The sequence below is a fragment of the Xyrauchen texanus genome, chromosome 31, assembly GCF_025860055.1.
Source record: "Xyrauchen texanus isolate HMW12.3.18 chromosome 31, RBS_HiC_50CHRs, whole genome shotgun sequence".
Lineage (NCBI taxonomy): Eukaryota > Metazoa > Chordata > Actinopteri > Cypriniformes > Catostomidae > Xyrauchen > Xyrauchen texanus.
The window spans coordinates 28,149,483-28,168,587 of record NC_068306.1 but is presented as its reverse complement, the minus strand read 5'-3'; the positions used below and the strand labels follow the sequence as shown (position 1 = coordinate 28,168,587).

The window sequence follows — 19,105 nt, the reverse complement described above, 5'->3', positions numbered from 1 at the left end:
GAATTATGTTTATTGTCCCCCCCCCAACATTTTGATGAAATTTTCACCCCTGTGTATGTTCTCATGTTGGTGAGAAAACCCATCTTAAAAAGAAAACTATAGTGATTATTCATCAGTGTTTCATTTTTACAGTATTAACATGCACACTCAAGGTGATTTAAAGTTAAGGGAACCAACCACGAACCATTTTTATGTGGTAATCAGTACAGAGTATTTTGGTTTGATATTTTACCCATACATGCTATATCTGGTCAAAAAATGACTTTGGCCTGCTACTTTTATGGTATCATTGGTAACACTTTACAATAAGGTTCTGTTTGCTAACTTTAGTTAATGTATTAGGGATTATTAACTAATAATGAACAGTATGTTTTACAGTGTTGTTAGTGATTGTTTATGAAAATACAATTGTTCATTGTTAGTTCATAATGCATTAACTGAACATGTACACCTTTTAATTAAAAAATGTATTATTATGTGTTGAAATGAACATTAACCATGATTAATGTGCTGGAAAAGTTTTGTGCATTGTTAGTTCATGCTAACTAATGTATATAAATACAACCATATTGTAAATTGTTACATATGACATATATATATATTACACAACTGGTAACATACGTCTCTTATTTAATCAAACAGTAAATTAAATAATTTTTAAAGTTCCCATAGATGTTTTGGGTGTTTCAAAAAGTTACAATATTAGCTGTGTAAACTTGGAATATATTGTGAACTGCATTGCGATGACTGTAGTTTTCATGGAATTTACATTGAGATGTAACAAATGAACTCAAAATAGGGCCCTGCTAAAATGGCACAATTTCAAAATCTCTCACAAGTATGCAATTTTTCACAAAGAGAACAATATATTTAGCTACAGGACTCTTTGAGTACTATTTAATACAGGCACAGTATAAACTAAGCAAACTAAGGCTGTATGTACAAAGATCTCACAAGCACACAAATGTTTATAACTGACAGTTAGTGTCCCAGTTTACAACATTTTATCAAAACAGCAGTAAAATCAAATTAAATTTAAAAATACAATGTAAACATTAAGATCACATTCATTATAATGACAATCCATTTGTTTTTTGTGGAACTCGACACAGTCAAGTACAAATAATGGACAACACTACACATTAAACTTTTGGCTTGATTATCCAACACTGCAAATATGCTCAAATTTAAAGGTGCATCAGACAGGCAGGATTTATGCACATGCTTTCAAAGATTCATGAAAATCATGATGTTTGAATGGTTCAAAATGACACATTACACGTGTCAGGGCAGGGGGTCTTTGCAGTATCTTCAATGGTATTATTTTTCTTAGGTTGTATAATTATGAGTGGTATCACTTTACAATACGGTTGTTTTTGTTCATATTAGTTAACTGCATTAGTTTACATGAATAAACAACACTCATAACATCTATTAATACATTTTTAACATTAAAAGGTGTATATGTTAACACAGGTTATTGCATTATGAACATTAACAAACAATAAACTGTATCTTTATAAATTAACATTAACAAGATTAATAAATGCTGTACAAAATATTGTTCTTTGTCATTTCATGATACTTAATTCATTTACTAATGTTAACTAAACAAACCTTATTGTAAAGTGTTACCTTACGAGCTTAAAACAGCTTTTCTTCTGGTTGTACAAGCTTTATTAATATTCTAATGGAAAATGGGAGGAAATTATATTAGTAATTATCCACCCCATTCAATATCCAAACCTTTACCATTATGAAAAAAATAGTTCAACTGTTCTCAGGTTTATGAAAACTGCACCTTAAACCGCTCCAGCTTAGTTTGGCAAATGATGGGCTTATATTTATATGAAACAAAGCTGTTCATACATCAAAATAAAAGACAAATGAACCTTTCGTCTAAGGTGTAAACATTATGGTGCTCAAAATTCAAAGACCGCTAAAATAGAAACACTTTAAATTATTAAAAATAAAAGATGATTCAAATCGCTCAAGGCATTGTTTGGGTGAAGCAGAGGCCTTCGGGAACATTGGCAACAATCATCACCATGCAATGGCATCTTTTCCTAGGGCACGCTTCTTTGTGCGGTCTCCTCTTTTTGGTCAAATGGATTGCCATGCATTGTTGATATTTGCTTGAGTCAACATTCTCAGGTTCAGAAAGTGTTCTTAAATGAAAAAGTGTTCAGAACAAGAAAAGTACAATCCTTTTATCTTCTTCATACAGCTTGATCTCAACATACTGCACAGCAACAACAAAAAAAGAAAAAAAAAAAGAGAGAGATATGAGCAAACATGATCATGACACTCTAGTTGATGCCTTAAGGAGTGTAAAAGACAGCAAGCCTCCAGTCATTCCAAAAAAAGACAATACGATGCAGCAGTTTTTTTGCAGCGATAGGTCAGTTATGGCAGCAGTTGTCAAAATAAGAGTCCTTCTTTTGCCCCAGGTCCACTCCCTTCTCCCCTGTGAGGATGAGACATTACAAAGAATCTAGTCAGGTCATATACAGTGGCTCCAAAATGTATTTGGACACATATGTCTAAATTTGCATAGATAATAAAATATCAAACAAAGTGGCATCTGCAAACAAAGGATGCTGGAGCCTTTCTCAGAATTAAAGGAAGAGTTCACCCAAAAATTACAATTCTCTCATCATTTACTCACTCTCATGCCATCCCAGATGTGTATGACTTTCTTTCTTCTAAAACTCATTGTTTGTATTCTGCAGAAGAATATTTCAGCTCTTTAGGTCCATACAGTGCAAGTGAATGGTGAACAAAATCTCCGAAAAGCACATGAAGGCAACATAAATGTAATCTATATGACTCCAGTGGTTAATCCATGTCTTCTGAAGCGATCCAATCAGTTTTGGGGTAGAACAGACCAAAATATAACTCCTTTTTTCACTATAAATCGTCACATCAGCAGTCTCCTTGGCAATCATAGTTTCAAGCCTGATTACATTTCCTAGCGCCATCTAGCATTCTGTGTATGCGTCAAGCACTAGAAAGTGCAATCGAGCTTGAAATCATGATAGTGCCAAGAGACTGCAATGGCAAGATGTACATAGAAAAAGGAGTTATATTTTGGTCTGTTCTCACCCAAAACTGATTGGATTGCTTCAGAAGTCATGGATTAAACCACTGTAGTCATATAGATTGCTTTAATGCTGCCTTTATGTGCTTTTCGGAGATTCAAAGTTTTGGTCACCATTCACTTGCATTGTATGGACCTACAGAGCTGAGTGAGTGAGTGAGTGAGATATCTATCTATATATCTATCTATCAACAATTATTAAGAGAATGGCACATTTCTTAGTAGATAAATTGGCATAAAATGCCTTGCACCATCTGCTAAAGATACAAAGCATAAAGAGGGAAGTGGAAAGTCTGGATGGAATATTGAAGATGTCCTAATCCTACTATTCTACACTAGTTGTGAATTTTCAAAGTTTGGCAGTCTGGCAAATTCCCACCTTGCATGAATTCCAGAGCACAGTTACCGTAGTCCTCTGCAACCTTCTGAAATACCTCATCTGTTTAAAAAAAATACAACAAAATCAAGAAGTGAAACCTCTCAATATCTAATCATGTGATACTCATCTGTAGTGCTCTACAGAGCTGATAAGTTGAAGTATCACTTACCAACATTTTTTCCTGATTTGCTTGAGGTCTCAAAATGTTGTGCACCTATTTCTGAAGTGGAAAGTTTTGCAGCTATAATTGTACAGTTATATAACAGATTGAAATAGTTATATACAGATGAACACATAAGCTAAATATGTGCTTACCATCTGCAAAGTCTTGTACATCATGGTAGTCTACTTGCCGCATACTTCTGTCTGCTTCAATAAGGTCACTCTTGGTACCACACAAATAAATCTTGCAGTGCTGAGAATTAAATAATGTATGCATCTTGTGAGGTTTATTTATGTGTGTTTAGGTCTCAGTCACTAACCATGAATATGCATGTAATTTTGACTGTGTGCAAAGATTTTCAGGGTGAAATTATGAATCATTAATAGGTTTGCACTTAAATGTATTCTTAGATAAAGAGATAGAGACTCCCTGTGGCCTTCGAAACACGGAATGTGTAAAGTTGTGTTAAATATATATATGTATATATTAGGGCTGTCAATTGAAAAATTGTATTATCAAATTAATTACATGGCATGCTGATTAATGAGATTAATTAAAGGGACAGTTCCCACCAAGTTATCTCTACATTTAGCCTCATGCCATTCTAGATGTGTATGACTTTCTTCTGCTGAACACAAACAAAGATTTTTAGAAGAATATTTCAGCTCTGTGGGTCCATTAAATACAAGTGAATGGTGGCTAGAACTTTGAAGCTCCATAAAGCACATAAAGTCAGCATAAAAGCAATCCATAGGACTCCAGTGGTGTAATCCATGTCTTCTGAAGCAATAAAGTAGATGTGGGTGAGAAACAGATCAATATTTAATCCTTTTTTTACTATAAATTCACCTGCCTGCCTAGTAGGTGGTGGTATGCACGAAGAATGTGAATCTTAAACTTACAAATGTATCTTCTTCTCACCCACACCTATCATCTTGCCTCTGAATACATGGATTTAACCAATGGATTTTTTTGGATTACTTTAAAGCTGCCTTTATGTGCTTTTTGGAGCTTCAAAGTTCTTGCCACCATTCACTTGCATTGTATGGACCTACAGAGCCAAAATATTCTTATAAAAATCTTCATTGGTTTTCTGCAGATGAAAGAAAGTCATACACATGGTATGAGGGTGAGTAAATGATGAGAGAATTACATTTTTGGGTGAACTATCCCTTTACTCACAAATATCAAGATTTACTGATTAAGGCCCCCAATTAAAGATAATTAATTGTAAATAATATATAATAATTTAAATAATTATATAAGTAAAGCATTGATTAGACAACGCAAAAGTGGCTTTAGAAGTCAATATATTGTATGTTTTATTCCCATGTCATTGAACATAAGACTACAGTCGACAGCAATCCATTTGCCAATTGAGTTAATCCATATGATATGATATTTTTTGCCAGACTAAGTACATATGTGTTAGATGGATGCTTTTGGAGCATCTCGCTGATTTTCAGCATCGTAAACTCGACGCTTTTAAGACGTTGTGTCAATTTAAAAGTAGTCAAAACTGAAAATCTTGTTTTGAGATCCCTGCATTGTATAGTGCTTCATCCAGATTTGAAACATCACGTCCTGTGTGACCACCTCTCATTCTGTGGCTGTGCTGCTTGTGAGGTTGTTGAGGTGCACTGACTGCCCCCTGCTGACGCGGCTCATAAAAACACAGTTAATGTACTTCAAGCTTGGATTGCTCTGATTGTAGGAAATTACTAACTTTATTATGGAATTTATGTACCGTACAAGTAATGAATAATTGTGATAATTATTTTAACACGTTATTTTGATTAAATTAATCACGCTAAATTGCCATGTTAAAGCATCAACTCTATTATATACGTGTGTGTGTGTGTAATATGCGTTAAATATATATATGCATGTATACACCTATTATGAATTCGTAAGAATTTTTCAGCGCACAAACTGTAAGAACATAACTTGACCAATTATAAGTAAATGAGACTTTTGATCTTTTGTGGGTTAAGGTGGGCACATTTTACCACTTCACAGTTCTGTAACTCCTTCACCCAGAACTTGGCTCTTCCGAAACTGCTGCTGTCAGTCAAGTCTAAGAGCAAATTTCAAGGACAGCCACACAGTTAAAATAAAAAAAGGACACAATTTCTTTCATCCAAGCACATAAACTGTGTAGCAGGACATGGAGCTACTGCAAAATGTACAGAGTGAGCACAAATGAGCAATTCACTTGCTCAAAATCACCTGACTGCTACATAAGAATAGTTAGAAGGCCTACAATCTGGACTTTGGATCTATTTAGAAAAAGAGTTTGTAATCATCCAGTCAAATCGTAAGTGACCGGGTTCCCACACCCTTTGAACTTTCAGTTTTATAGTTGTTCTTGATTACTGGAGAAGATTCTTTTTTGTTTTAAGATTTTATAGAGATTGCACTCAAAAAAAGCACAACTTTTAAGTATTTCTATAGACTTTTCCATGACTTTTTAAGCTTATATTAATTTCCATGACTCTTTCTGGTCTGGAAATCTTTTTTTTTTATTCCATGACACTTAAAGATTTTTCATGACTGGGAACCATGGAAAAGGACACAACATACCATAGCACACCACGGCGGCACGGGCTCCTCTGTAATACATTCTGCTCATCGCCTCGTAACGTTCAGAACCAGCAGTGTCCTGAAATGAAACAAAGTATGATGTCACTATCATAAAGTCCATCTTTGAGCATATAAAAAGGGCCCTATAGTAACTACACTTACCCATATTCCCAGCGTAACCACCTTATCACCAACATTGAGGGCTTTTGCAACAAACGCAGCCCCTATAGTCTTATTGAGAGAAAAACATGACAATCAAGTGAACACATAAACCTTAGCCACATTACATCAGGTCATGAAAATGGCAAACTCCACTGACATTAGTGAAAGGTGGCTTTACCTGTGGAGCTGGTTGTATGTGACACATGATTGAGGATTGCTCATACCCTGTCAAACCTCTTCAATGTAATGGGCCATAACCAAATAACCATTATACACAAACACATATTATTTTGATGGGAACAAACCATCTTTGAAGGTCACCACCTCATGACCCAAGGCCATAAAACCCACAAGTTTTACTATTTAAGGAATAGTTCACCCAAAAATGTAAATGCTCCAGTTTAATCACGCTTATTCCATCCTACATGTGCATTACTTTATTTCTTCTGCTGAACACAAATTACGATTTTTAGAAGAATGTTTCAGCTCTGTAGGTCCATACATGAGAATGGTGGCCAGAACTCTGAAGCTTCAAAAATCACATAAAGGCAGCGTAAAAGTAATCCATACGACTCCAGTGGATAAATCTTTATCTTCAGAAGTGATATAATAGGTGTGGGTAAGAAACAAATACATTTTTAAATCCTTTTTTACTATAAATTCTCCCTCCTATATTTAGAGATTAGAGCTTTTGGAGGGCTATTTGAAAGTTAATATTAATAGTAAATAAAGACTTAAATATTTATCTGAGATATTCTTCTAAAAATCTTCATCTGTGTTCAGCAGAAGAAAGAATACCATATGGCATGAGGTGGAGAATATAATGTGAATTGTAACTGTTGGGTGAACTATCCCTTTAAAGCTTTCTATTCCAACTTATACTTACATTTTGATATGGGCCCACAAGAAAGCGGTGGTGTACATATCTCTCCACAAGACTGGTCTTACCAACGCTTTCCTTGCCAAGCATGACCACTTTAGCATCAACTCGCATAGCAGTCATGATTATATGGGTGTCTACAAAAATACACAAAAGAAAGAAAAGAAGACAAAGGTCCATTGCGTTGGATTATGAAAATGCATATTGCAATTTAGGTGGAAATGGACTTCATTATTTTAATATGGGTAAAGATGACATTGCTAGTTTTAAAAGATTTGACAGAAAGCTAATAGTGTTTATAATAATAAGAGATTCTCTTTAAGCCATCTACTTGGTTTACAAAGCTGTTTTTTGCTTATAGTGTAATCTCACAAAAGCAAACAAAACAGTGGCTAGATGAAACATACGAATGTTTAGGTATCTTGATCATTAATTTCACTTACCTGTGCTCTTGGTGTATCTGGTGTCCTGGTTTTAGAGAATTCAGAGTAACTTTACTAACAGAAGAATCCTGTAACTGGGTGGCTAATGATTCAGTTAGCAATCCACATTATATCCAATAACAACAAAAGCTCCCAATAACAGATACTCCTGATGCAGCTTTTCACAATACACTTTACACTGCAGATACAGTCAAAATCATAAATAATAATCTCGAGCGGTTTATTCAATCCTTTTTCCACTCTAAAACGATAGAAGAAATCAGCTTCGCTTTCATCAACATCACTAAATCCAGCACAGCTAGTCTTTCCAAGCCATGATTTCCCCGTACACACAAACCTTCGTCCACAAATGGCCTGACAGACGTTATATATACTCGCTGAAAGAGGAACTGTAGTGTGTAGAGTCAGTTGGAATAAACTAGAGTGTGTTTTTAATGTTTATGTAGTGGAGGAAGTGACTTCAGTGGGAACTGTAGCTGGTTGCTCTCAAAACCTGGCGAGCGTCATTGTTGAATTGAACGTCTAACCATACTGCTGATTGGCTTCTTGAATCGTCTGGAGCGTTTGTGTAACTCGTCACGGTTGGCTGAATATTTGCATGTCTCTCTGTGATTGGTTACTCACCTCCGTCCATCACGGATTTCTCTCCAAGAGTGGCTGTGATGCTTCAGCACCGCCTATGGTAGGCAAAAATGCTGTCTAGGTAGGCGGCTTGCTAGTTTCAGTTTGCTCAGAGGGGAGGAGAAACTGAGACTCTCTGAAAATGGCGTCTCCGAAAACAGTGCCTAAAGATGCACAGGTAAAAATATAAACGCCACAGGAGCATATTTAGTATTGTAGAAATACTAGCATATTAAATTTATTTTAACACATTAGCGTGATTAAAGTGCAGCTGCACATTTTAATTAATCTTATTTATTCTTATGAGTGTGCACGCGCGCGTGTTAGCACGCTAACTGAGCTACTGTACACCGCAATGGCTCAATTTTTTTATTTGCGTGATTCATTAAACGCTGTGGTATGAATTATGTGTTTAGTCACATCGATCATTCATATGTAATTGCATGAATGCATTTTGAGCATTAAGCAATACAATTGTACCTGCACATCGCCATAACATAGACAGCTTTACATAAACATGACCATATTATCAAGCTAATGACATGGACTAGTATAACATAATGTTGCCTAAGTGTAATTTTTGCCTAATTTCTTTCATGCTTTAATTAAAGGTAATGATCCAGATTCTTAAAGACATGGGAATCACTGAGTATGAGCCCAGAGTCATCAATCAAATGCTGGAGTTTACATACAGTAAGTGCTGCATGCATTTGAAATTTTATAGAAGTTGCCAACAAAGTTTTGTAATTGCATTTTTGTTGTTGTAAAATGCTCAATAAAAATGTCAACCAGTGTCAACCTGTCATATATGTATAGGATATGTAACAACTATTATTGAAGATGCAAAAATATATTCCACCCATGCTAAGAAGTCCAATGTGGATGCAGATGATATAAGGTTAGCAATCCAATGTCGAGTGGATCAGTCCTTCACGTCACCTCCACCTCGAGATGTAAGTCTCTTTTGATGTCTTTTTTTTTTAAAAAAAGGTTAATAATTAAAAAAAACCCATTTTTTAATTATTGTGACTTAATTTGACCACATAGTTGGTGCTTGAATTAATTAGTTGATGGTTTGTCTGTCATTTCAGTTTCTGTTGGAAATCGCGAGGCAGAAGAACATGGCCCCATTACCCCTTATTAAGCCTTACACTGGTCCACGTCTTCCACCGGACCGTTACTGTCTAACTGCACCCAACTACAGGCTAAAGTCCTTGCAGAAAAAGGTATTGCTACTTTATAACAAGATCTTAGGAGACATTATTATGTTGGCTTGAAAAATACTGTTATTCTATAAACTTAGTTTTTTTTTGTATTCCCTAAACAAAGACCTAAGTTTCTTACTGTAATAGGGTTGCCACGGTGTTACCAGTTTAACTCTGTAAATGGAACGACACCAGTGTGAAATGTTATACTGGGTTAAAGGGGGAAATATTATGAGTGGAACTTCCAATATCAATAAAATAGTCTAATGAATTTAATAGCCTTAAATAAAGAATAGTTGCCTAATGAAGAGTTTGCAACCCATCATAAATAATCGTAATAACTAGGGTTGTCAATCGATTAAAAATGATAATCAAATTAATTACATGGTGTCCCAAGCAATTAATCGCATATACAAATATTTTGCTGAGAAAGCCCCTCCTATAACAATAATTCAATATATATGGGTGGCTAATGATTCAGTTAGCAATCCACATTATATCCAATAACAACAAAAGCTCCCAATAACAGATACTCCTGATGCAGCTTTTCACAATACACTTTACACTGCAGATACAGTACAAACTTGCAATTCTCAGGAATCTTCATTATTACGGTCCGGCAGCATTGGAATTAATTGCTTTAATTTTTTTAACATGTTATTTTTAAGAAAATTAATTGCACTGAATTAACATGTTAAATTGACAGCCCTAGTAATAATTCATCGAAAGCCAGATGTTCTTTACCAATGCATGAAATTACACAGGCAGCAAAGCATGCGCACTAACAGAAGCTGTTTAATTGCAGGTTGCGAATAGGGATGCACTGATAACACTTTCTCTTCCGATACCAATCCGATACCAGTGTTGTTTTTTTCATAATCAGTTTAGAATATCTATACCTCACTGAGTGATGCTAATTATATGTTAAGAAACATAAACCTTTAACTACGCATTATTTCAATATAAATGTACAAACTATTAAGAAAAACTTTATTATTAACTAGTCTACTGGATAATGCTGCAGCAAAATTAACAGTAATCCCAGTGTAAATGTTGGGTAGAAAAGAAGGCAGTTTTTGCTTGTATCTGGACTTTAAAGGATTCAGATCTCTTTTTTTTGTTCAATTTAGTTGTAAGATATCGGTTCACTTCATTCACAGTCATTTTTTTGGAACCCATTAAACTTAAATATTGTTATAATTTGTAAACAAATAATAATAATACATGATTACTTTTAGAATTTTAAATACTACAGTAGTATATTTAAATTGTGCACCTTTAATTTTAAAACCCTCTGCATTTATTTTGACATTCTAAATTCTCCAGGAAGTCCTGTATGTTTAATTAGCTTATAGAAATTCTGGTAAAATGTACCTCCAGTCCCATTCCAAATGCATATCATAAGTGAACTGAACTTTTGAGCATCTACATTTGAGATGTTGTTCATTAGTAGAGCTCAAATAATGCACACCGCGTGAATGGTAAAAATAGCCGCGAGTGTGTGTGTGTTTGTAAACAGAGCAGCTTCATTCACTGACACACTGGTGCTGTGCATGCATTTACTTATTAAACACAACCTTTTGTGATTCACAGAGCTATTGCACATCTTCAAGTGGCTTTGAATAAAATGCACGAGTCATATGAACTACTTTAATTGTGTTTTTATGGTTCTTTATGTCATTTTTGAGCTTGACCGTAACGAACATGATTAACAAAGTATCGGATTTGGATCGGGCTCGTCGGATCGATACCTGATCTGTCTAAAGGCCAGTTCACACTGCACCAACAGACACCAACCAATGCCGACAGACATGTCAGTTGGGTTTTGTCGGATCAGTATGTTAACTCTGTCGGTGATTATTAGCGTCTGTTTTCGCCGGTTCAATTCAATGTTCAGTTGCCGGTTGTCAGGTCGTGGAGTGTCTGACCAGTGTGGTATGATTTTCCAACAAACTCTGACATAATCTGACATGGCCACGAACCGTTGCCATGACGATGAGAGAAGCGTCCCCAAAAACTCCATGAAAGCGAAAGCACGTGGGCTAGGTGCTAGCTGCAGGTGTGCTAAATCACTGTTGTTAATATAAAAATGGCAGATTTCTGTACGTGAAATTGCTTTTTGTTCTCAAACACATATGAACTGTAAAATTGTGTTAATAGCACAAAGCAATGAAGCATTGGGAACTATGGTGCCCTTTCTCGCCAAGTGTGCAGCTGATATTTCTTTCTTATGAAGTCCTTATGACGACATCGCTGTTAGAAATGGCAATATTTATAATTTCAACTTAAATAGCTTATTTATCTGGTTTAATTACCATAATAAATACTGTTACTTGGTAAAATTGACATTTCAAGAGATAAAATGTGAGATTATTACCAGTTGCCAGGAAACAAAGTGTTATCATTAGGCGTTCACTGGGTGAAATGGTATCTCTAAAATGTGTAGTTTGCCTCTGAATTATTGGTGTCACCATCTGAAGTAGATCAAAATTTTGAAAGCTCTGGACATCATCTGTTTGCAGTTCTCACGTCGCAACAACCAAGGCTTCACCCACAACCTCTTTCGTTTCATTCTTCGTCTTTTCAGGTGAAGAACGACAAGTAAAAGTAAAATTTGCATTGTGGTAAATGGATCATTCATTTTTTGAACCACTCTGACTCTCCGTAACGAAGTCTGTTGGTGTCTATTGGTGCAGTGTAAACATAACTGTTATGTTTGCAACATACTAAATCCAATGGCCGACTTGAGAATGTTGATGATTGTCGTCGTTGGTCGATGTCTGTCTGTGCAGTGTAAACTGGCCTTAAAAGCTTCAGAATAGGAGCTGAAACCGATCCAGGTATCGGATCGGTGGATCAATTAGTCAATGTTATCAACAACGTCGACAATAAATAATTGTTGACAAATTTTCATTGTCGAATAGTCGTTTGATCTCATTTAAAGTAACAAATTCCAACGATGATGAGCGAGAGCAGCACTGCAGTTCGTGCCTGACTGAGGAGAGGAAGAATTACACAGATCACAGTAGGGCTGCCCCCTGATAGTCGGCCAAACGTTAGTCGATGAAAAGAGTCTTGGTTGACCAAGTTTTTGATTGGTCGGTTGGTCCCAGAAAAACTTCCACAGGAAACGGACATACACCAGTATTACCGCAGGTTGAATGCTAGTTGGTACTATTGGGTAAATTTTGTCAAGCAGGGTTAGGGTTAAGTCTACACAATAAAGCAAGCCACCTGGATTTTCAAACTTTAAAATGTGTAGACGATACTGTTCTTGCAAAACAAAAAAAAATTCAGCAGACAGAAACAAAGGAGTGAGAACCTTTTAGATGCGCATGCTCCACGAGACAGTGTGTTATATATGTGCATAGACTGCTTTTCTGTCATCTGTTATTAATAATATAATAAAATGTTTCTTCAAGCATGTCTGTGTGTCCACAGGCAAAGTATTTCTAATATTAATTTGATAATTATAATAGCCTAATAATAATAATTTAATACATTAAGGGGAAATTGACATCTTCAAAGGCATCAGCTATTGGCGATCACTCTGACCATCGTTGATCATGGAGATCATCGTCTGTCGGCATAATGTGCATTTCTCTCTATAAATTAACAAAATGTTCAGACAGTCTCCTTGCTGGTTTTTCCGACACATTAAGTGTGGGGGCCTGGGAAGCTCAGTGAGTAAAAATGCTGACTCCTACCCCTGGAGTTGCGAGTTTGAATCCAGGGCGTGCTGAGTGACTCCAGCCAGGTCTCCTAAGCAATCAAATTGGCCCGGTTGCTAGGGAGGGTAGAGTCACATGGGGTAACCTCCTCATGGTCGCTATATTGTGGTTCTCACTCTCGGTGGGGCATGTGGTGAGCTGTGCGTGTATGCTGCGGTGAATACCATGAAGCCTCCACACACTAAGTCTCCACGGATTGACGTCACGGATTGACATCTCAGACGCAGAGGCAACTGAGATTCGTCCTCTTCCACCTAGATAGAGGTGACTCACTATGCCACCACAAGGACCTAGAGCGCATTGGGAATTCCAAATTGGGGGAGAAAAAAATACAAAACATGAAATACAGAAGCACTCTCTTTGTGGAATAAGTGGAGCTGGAGCTGCTGCTCTGCTGAAGCAAAACTTGTGTGTCGAGCATCTTTAAAGGAAACACCCGGAGTTACATCTTTAATGCTGTTATATTTAATGCATTGTAGCTTTATTAAAGTTCAAATAATTAAGAAGCTGGTCATGTAAATAACTTAAAATTCTGAAACTGGCATTTCTCTGTGTGGTCAGCGCCTCTTCTATGAGTTGCGTAAATGTCCCAATCTAAGTGGGAGCGATTGAACACTCTGATGCACACTCTGTCCCTCGAGTGCGTACGCTAAATGCAGCTAGATTATAGCGTGATGGCTCGCGACTTGTTGAATCATAATATATGTCACTGTGCATTTCTTAATATTAAGATAATTGTCAATATGCAGCTTTATTAATAAGAGTTTTTTTTTTTTGTGAGTTAAAGATGGATTGATGTGAACAGAAATGTGAGGGAGGATAATCTTCGCCCCATTATATACTGCAACAAAATACATTTTTATTTGTTTTAGTTTTAGCTTGTTTTCCAAAATATATTTTTAAAACTCCTTTAAAACAATGTACATTTTCTTTAACAGCTATCTGAGGATATTGAATATAATATTACAAATACAAATATTTTACAATATCTAAAAATCCTTTAAACAAAATATGCATTCCCCTGAGAAGCAGCATATAAGATATTAAGACTTGCTTTTAGAGAATACTGAATACAAGTATATTTTGTCTTGAAAAAATGCACTTATATTTAAGATGCATCCTCTTAAAGCAAGTCTAAATATCTTAGATATTGCTTCTCAAGTAAATTTATCTTGTTTTAAGAATTTTAGACAATTTTAAATGAAAAATAAGACAAAAACACTAACAATAGGATTTTTTGCAGTAATGTTTTTAATTAAACAAGTATTTTTTCCCTTTAATTCAGTGAATGTCATTTAGAGGTATTTTTATGATGATTTTGTCCGTGTATTGTTAGTAAGCATGTTTAATACAACCTTTTAATTTGTGCACAAGCTGAATAGTCGGTTAAGAGCTAATGATTAATCGTGGCAATAAATGTTGAATAATCATTCTAATAATTGTTAGGTTAGTCGATTATCAAAATAAAATTTAGTTGCAGCCCTACTTTGTTTTAAGTTTTTCGTTTTTTTTAAATACATGAATTTAATTTTCAGTGCAAAATCACTAAAGATGTTGATGATGTAATTGGATGTATATATACATATTTATATATATATTTTTTTTATACAAATATTGTGAACATATTTCTTGCATATCGCCCAGCCCTAGGTGAGAATTTATTCACACACATTCAAAGTCATTACCCTCCGAAGCAGCTAAACTGGGTCCTGGGATGAAAGGTAATAAAACACCAACATTAAACCTGCAAAAATCTACAATAAGTGATGTATTTGCCCGGACAACAAAATACCCAACCGGTAGCCCATGATAGAGAGATTGCACGGATGAAGGGATTCGTTGCCAAAGAGATGTTGCCCATACATTTTAATAGCAAAAAAAATGTCAGTTTCATTAGAATTTTTAGTTAAAATAAATAACAAATAAAATTTAAAAGTTTGAAATCAAGTTGCCTATTGCTTAATGAAAATTACCACATAGTAGCACTTAGCATCCAACCACAGGTCGGAGGTTGTACAGCTCTTCATTATTCTGTAGCTCCACAATCAGTCGGGTATCATTCAGTGCTGTGGCCTTGTAAATCCGAAAGAGGTCAATTGTTGCTTCAATGACAACGGCGGCCAATCTCGTGCACTTGTTTGTTTATCAGCATACTGCAGTTTATTTATTCTTTCCTTTTAGTTATTTTGTGTTTGTATGTAGACCTTTAAATAGTAGTGTATTTTAGGTTTGATTTAAATATTTTTTTGTGTGTCTCTTGTCTTTTCTCCTGGTTATTGTTTTCTACTACACCACTGAGTTCAGTGTGGACCGTGTGGCAAAAATTGCCTTAACGGCAAAACTATCCGCTCACTGCCGCATCTGGGACAATACACCTCGCGGCTCCCGCTTGCAATGTGAAGGCTGTAATCTCTTAATATGGGTGCCGAGACAAAAAATCACCATGAAAGTGCCATTGTTGTTCCTGTTATTAACTTTGAGATCATTTTTGAATATAAATGTTACTTTGTACAACCTTCACATTACATTCCTTCAAAGCCAATGGGAAGTTTACTCAAAATGTTGTCCGGCGGTGGAACACCAGGACAATTGCGTTTCAGACCATACACATCCGTCTGATCGACGGTTTATCTATGTGACAGTCTTTCTGACTAGCTAACTAGCGAACGATCTGCATAACGATCAAAATGAAAACATTTAAATTTTAAACTTTGAGACAAAAGTTTGTCAAGACAACATCAAAGTCTAGACAAACTATACCTATATAGTGACCATTTATGTACCTGTACGGTACTCTGTAGATGCCAGAAAGTACATCCTCTTTATGGTGGTGAGGCAGTGTGTATGATTTGAAATATGGTTCTGATTTGCATGTCTAGGTCACTTCGTCTGCGGGCAGAATAACAGTGCCACGGTTGAGTGTGGGGGCAGTTTCCAGTAGGCCAAGCACTCCAACTCTTGGTCAGTTGGTCAAGCATGTCTCATTTCTAAAATGCATCATCTGAGCTCTCTTATTACAAGAGCTTTTAGTTGTTACTTTATTCCTTTTATTGATAAACAATGAAATGATCTACTATTGTGAAACTCAATTTATATGATCATCACTGTGGTTTTCACAGGCGCACCCTCAGTGCAGACAGTGGGGACAAAAGTAGGGACACCAGTGTCACTGGCGGGCCAGCGCTTCACCGTTCAGATTCCCTCTTCGCAGGCTGCTTCTGTCAAATCAGGTTGGTACCTTTTTTTTTATTTTTATCTAAAGCCCAAAGTATACTTCTGTTTTGATGTGAACACTTGATATCTGCATGGAGTTGAACGGCAGCCTTTCAAAGTATACTTCATTTGACTGTGCATGCATACACAGGTGGTTTACACATGTGTGCTTCGACTTCTATGAGATACTGGACTATTTCTGTTCAGGAGTTTAGATCCATAAAGATGTCTTTATAGTCCTTCAGATTTAAGTTATACAAATGCAAGTATCTCCTGACCTCCTCAACACGGGCTCTTGACATGCACATACACTGTTGATGATTCCACCTTTGTCTCCTGATGTTTAGCGGTGATTAGATCTTCTAGCGCTTCTTTGTGACTGCAATGGCTCAATTGAGTGTCACCACCTTGTAACCCCACTTATTAATGCACATGATTCCTTGCACATGGACATACTGTGCATTCAGAGGACGGTTAGAAAAATCTGGCCACACGCATTGACTGCTCAAGCACACTTCTGATGATTAAATTTGCGTCACACATCCTGTACGAAGACGGCTAGTGTTTGCATCTAACCGAAGTATACTTTGGCTTTAGAATGGTATAATATTAATACAGTTCTTGTATTTCAGCTACTTGTATTTTCAGCTAAATTGGTGACCAAGTCCTTCAAAGGGACTATTTGTAGTGCAACCTCTGTATAGACATGTCTGTTTTTGAGCATGTTGTAAATTGTAATTGTATAATATGAGCTTAATAACCATTTAACTAATTATTATTTTGTGTGTTTTAATTCACAGCTACTCCAACCACTCCCACCGTTCAGAATGTCCTCATCAACCCCTCCCTCATCGGCTCCAAGAACATCCTCATCACTACTAATATGGTCTCCCAGAATTCATCCAGTGACTCAACCTCTCTCAAGAGAAAGCATGAAGATGAGGATGACTATGATGCTTTATGACCTGCTGTGTTTTCTTACTAGTGTGTGATTCTGTAAATAAGCAATCTGTTGTCAGTCTGCCCCTCATTAGTCGTGTTATTTAGGTTAAACAATACAGTGCTGCCATTATTTTTGTACATAAATTGATAAAAAAAAAAAAAAAGTGGGTTTGGAGGTTTTTCTAATGTTTCATTACCATTTTAGTTGAGTTGACTTTGCTACAAGAAATCTTTGACGGGTGCAAAGAACCAAGTTATTACCCTTTCAACTGCATTTAAGCACATTTAAACTGTTTCTTTTGTTTTTTGTTTTACATATGGGCTTTTATCAAAATTATTTATGTTTTATTACTTCCATAAATTGCATAAAATTAAGTGTAAAATAAAATGTAATGTAATCAATGAAATACCAGCAGAGGGAGCTGGTTGGATGAAAAATATCCATGCACTTTCACTTTGGGAATGAATGGTCTTTGTTTGACAATACTATTGTTATAATCTAAAATGTTATATATTTTAGTTTGTTTAGGCATTCTTCTTGCATATCTTAACTTTTATTAGACTTAAAGGGAGGGTTTGGAGGACAAGTGGCCAGGAGTACTGTTCCCTTCCTCCTTTTGCCTTAAAAATACAGTATAGAATTTATGGTAATCATTTTACAATGCCTTATCATTTATGCCAACTGATTTTAAAGTATTGTGAATCTACACTATGCATAATGTTTTACAGTCTACAGTCCTAAACAGAAAAGTGACAGTTGAACTAACTTGTAGGATGAAAATGTACAAGAAAAGGGATTGAATGCAATCCAAGTCTAGTTAATGACAAAACGGTCCTCACACAAAGTAAAATGTGTGTATTCCAAGGATCCTGTGAGAACAGACCAAAACATAACTCCTTTTTCACTATAAAAGTTGACATCAGTCCTCTTGGCGATCGTGATTTCAGGTTCAATCACACTTCCTAGTGCTTGATGCATGCACAGTGCACTAGATGGCGCTAGGAAGCAATGCTCGAATTGAATCAAATCTTAAAGTACTTACAATAAGATTTTTTTTTTTTTTTTTTTTTGATGGTGGTGGTGTGGTTAGACTGGCAATATACAATACATTTATTTGTTCATAATATGCATAACTATATACTATTTATTGAAAGAAACAGGTTTACATAAAATAACAGGCTTTTGTGTTGATAAAGAATAAACATATATATGTACACACACACATTTTCAGTCCAATGTTATATAACAAAGAGAGATAAGCTACTATTCTTCTTTTAAAGATTTAGAGGGTGACAAAGCAGCAGACCCAAAAGGGCAACTATGGCAAATATACCAGGGGACTACATATAAGGCACGTGAAGACCCGTAAACGCATGTGACATTCAAAAAACATTGAAATGTCTCAAAAACAGTAGAAAATAAACATATGGCTTCCAGACTCACTAATTTCACGATATTTCTGTTCTTACTGTATTTTGGATCAAATCAATGCAGACTTGTTGAGCAGAAGAGACTTTTGAACAGTAGTGTGCATCCAACAGAATAATTCTAGCATTATTTACCAATGTAGTATTTACTACCCTATAAACAACTGGATGATTGATGTGACACTTTGTGATAATAATGTTTGTTCCAAAAGACTTGTTTAAATGCATTAAACTAGTTTATTAGATATTAAAAAT

At 35.8% G+C, this 19,105-nt stretch overlaps 2 protein-coding genes across 4 annotated transcripts; one reads left to right on the top strand and one right to left on the bottom strand.

Annotated features, from left to right (window-relative positions):
- Positions 1-671: 671 nt before the first annotated feature.
- LOC127624637 (ras-related protein Rab-24-like) lies at positions 672-8,197 on the bottom strand. The gene is made up of 9 exons (XM_052099448.1): positions 7,711-8,197; positions 7,274-7,404; positions 6,388-6,456; positions 6,226-6,304; positions 5,652-5,719; positions 3,795-3,894; positions 3,649-3,699; positions 3,480-3,539; positions 672-2,467 (listed from the first exon to the last, which is right to left on the bottom strand). Exons 2-9 carry the CDS (start codon positions 7,388-7,390, stop codon positions 2,403-2,405), a joined length of 609 nt encoding a protein of 202 aa, XP_051955408.1. The 5' UTR covers positions 7,391-7,404; positions 7,711-8,197; the 3' UTR covers positions 672-2,402.
- Positions 8,198-8,397: 200 nt separating this feature from the next.
- LOC127624636 (transcription initiation factor TFIID subunit 9-like) lies at positions 8,398-18,809 on the top strand. Of its 3 annotated transcripts, none has more exons than XM_052099445.1 (7): positions 8,398-8,509; positions 8,943-9,024; positions 9,220-9,284; positions 9,423-9,557; positions 16,147-16,228; positions 16,387-16,497; positions 17,281-18,809. In XM_052099445.1, the coding sequence occupies exons 1-7, from the start codon at positions 8,474-8,476 to the stop codon at positions 17,442-17,444; spliced, it is 675 nt and encodes a 224-aa protein (XP_051955405.1). In that variant the 5' UTR covers positions 8,398-8,473; the 3' UTR covers positions 17,445-18,809. The 3 variants fall into 3 exon arrangements, with proteins under 3 accessions (XP_051955405.1, XP_051955406.1, XP_051955407.1); XM_052099446.1 differs by having other exon boundaries at positions 9,201-9,284; positions 17,281-18,808; XM_052099447.1 differs by having other exon boundaries at positions 8,468-8,509; positions 9,148-9,284; positions 17,281-18,807.
- Positions 18,810-19,105: the final 296 nt, after the last annotated feature.

Coding starts and splice junctions, on each gene's coding strand:
- LOC127624637 (XM_052099448.1), bottom strand. CDS start 7,390: ATGACTGCTATGCGAGTTGATGCTAAAGTGGTCATGCTTGGCAAGGAA. Junction 3,895..5,651: donor AGTTACAGAACTGTGAAGTG/GTAAAATGTGCC, acceptor TTTAATTCTCAG/CACTGCAAGATTTATTTGTG. Junction 3,540..3,648: donor CAAATCAGGAAAAAATGTTG/GTAAGTGATACT, acceptor TTTTTTAAACAG/ATGAGGTATTTCAGAAGGTT.
- LOC127624636 (XM_052099447.1), top strand. CDS start 8,474: ATGGCGTCTCCGAAAACAGTGCCTAAAGATGCACAG. Junction 9,558..16,146: donor TAAAGTCCTTGCAGAAAAAG/GTATTGCTACTT, acceptor TTGCATGTCTAG/GTCACTTCGTCTGCGGGCAG. Junction 16,229..16,386: donor GCCAAGCACTCCAACTCTTG/GTCAGTTGGTCA, acceptor TGGTTTTCACAG/GCGCACCCTCAGTGCAGACA.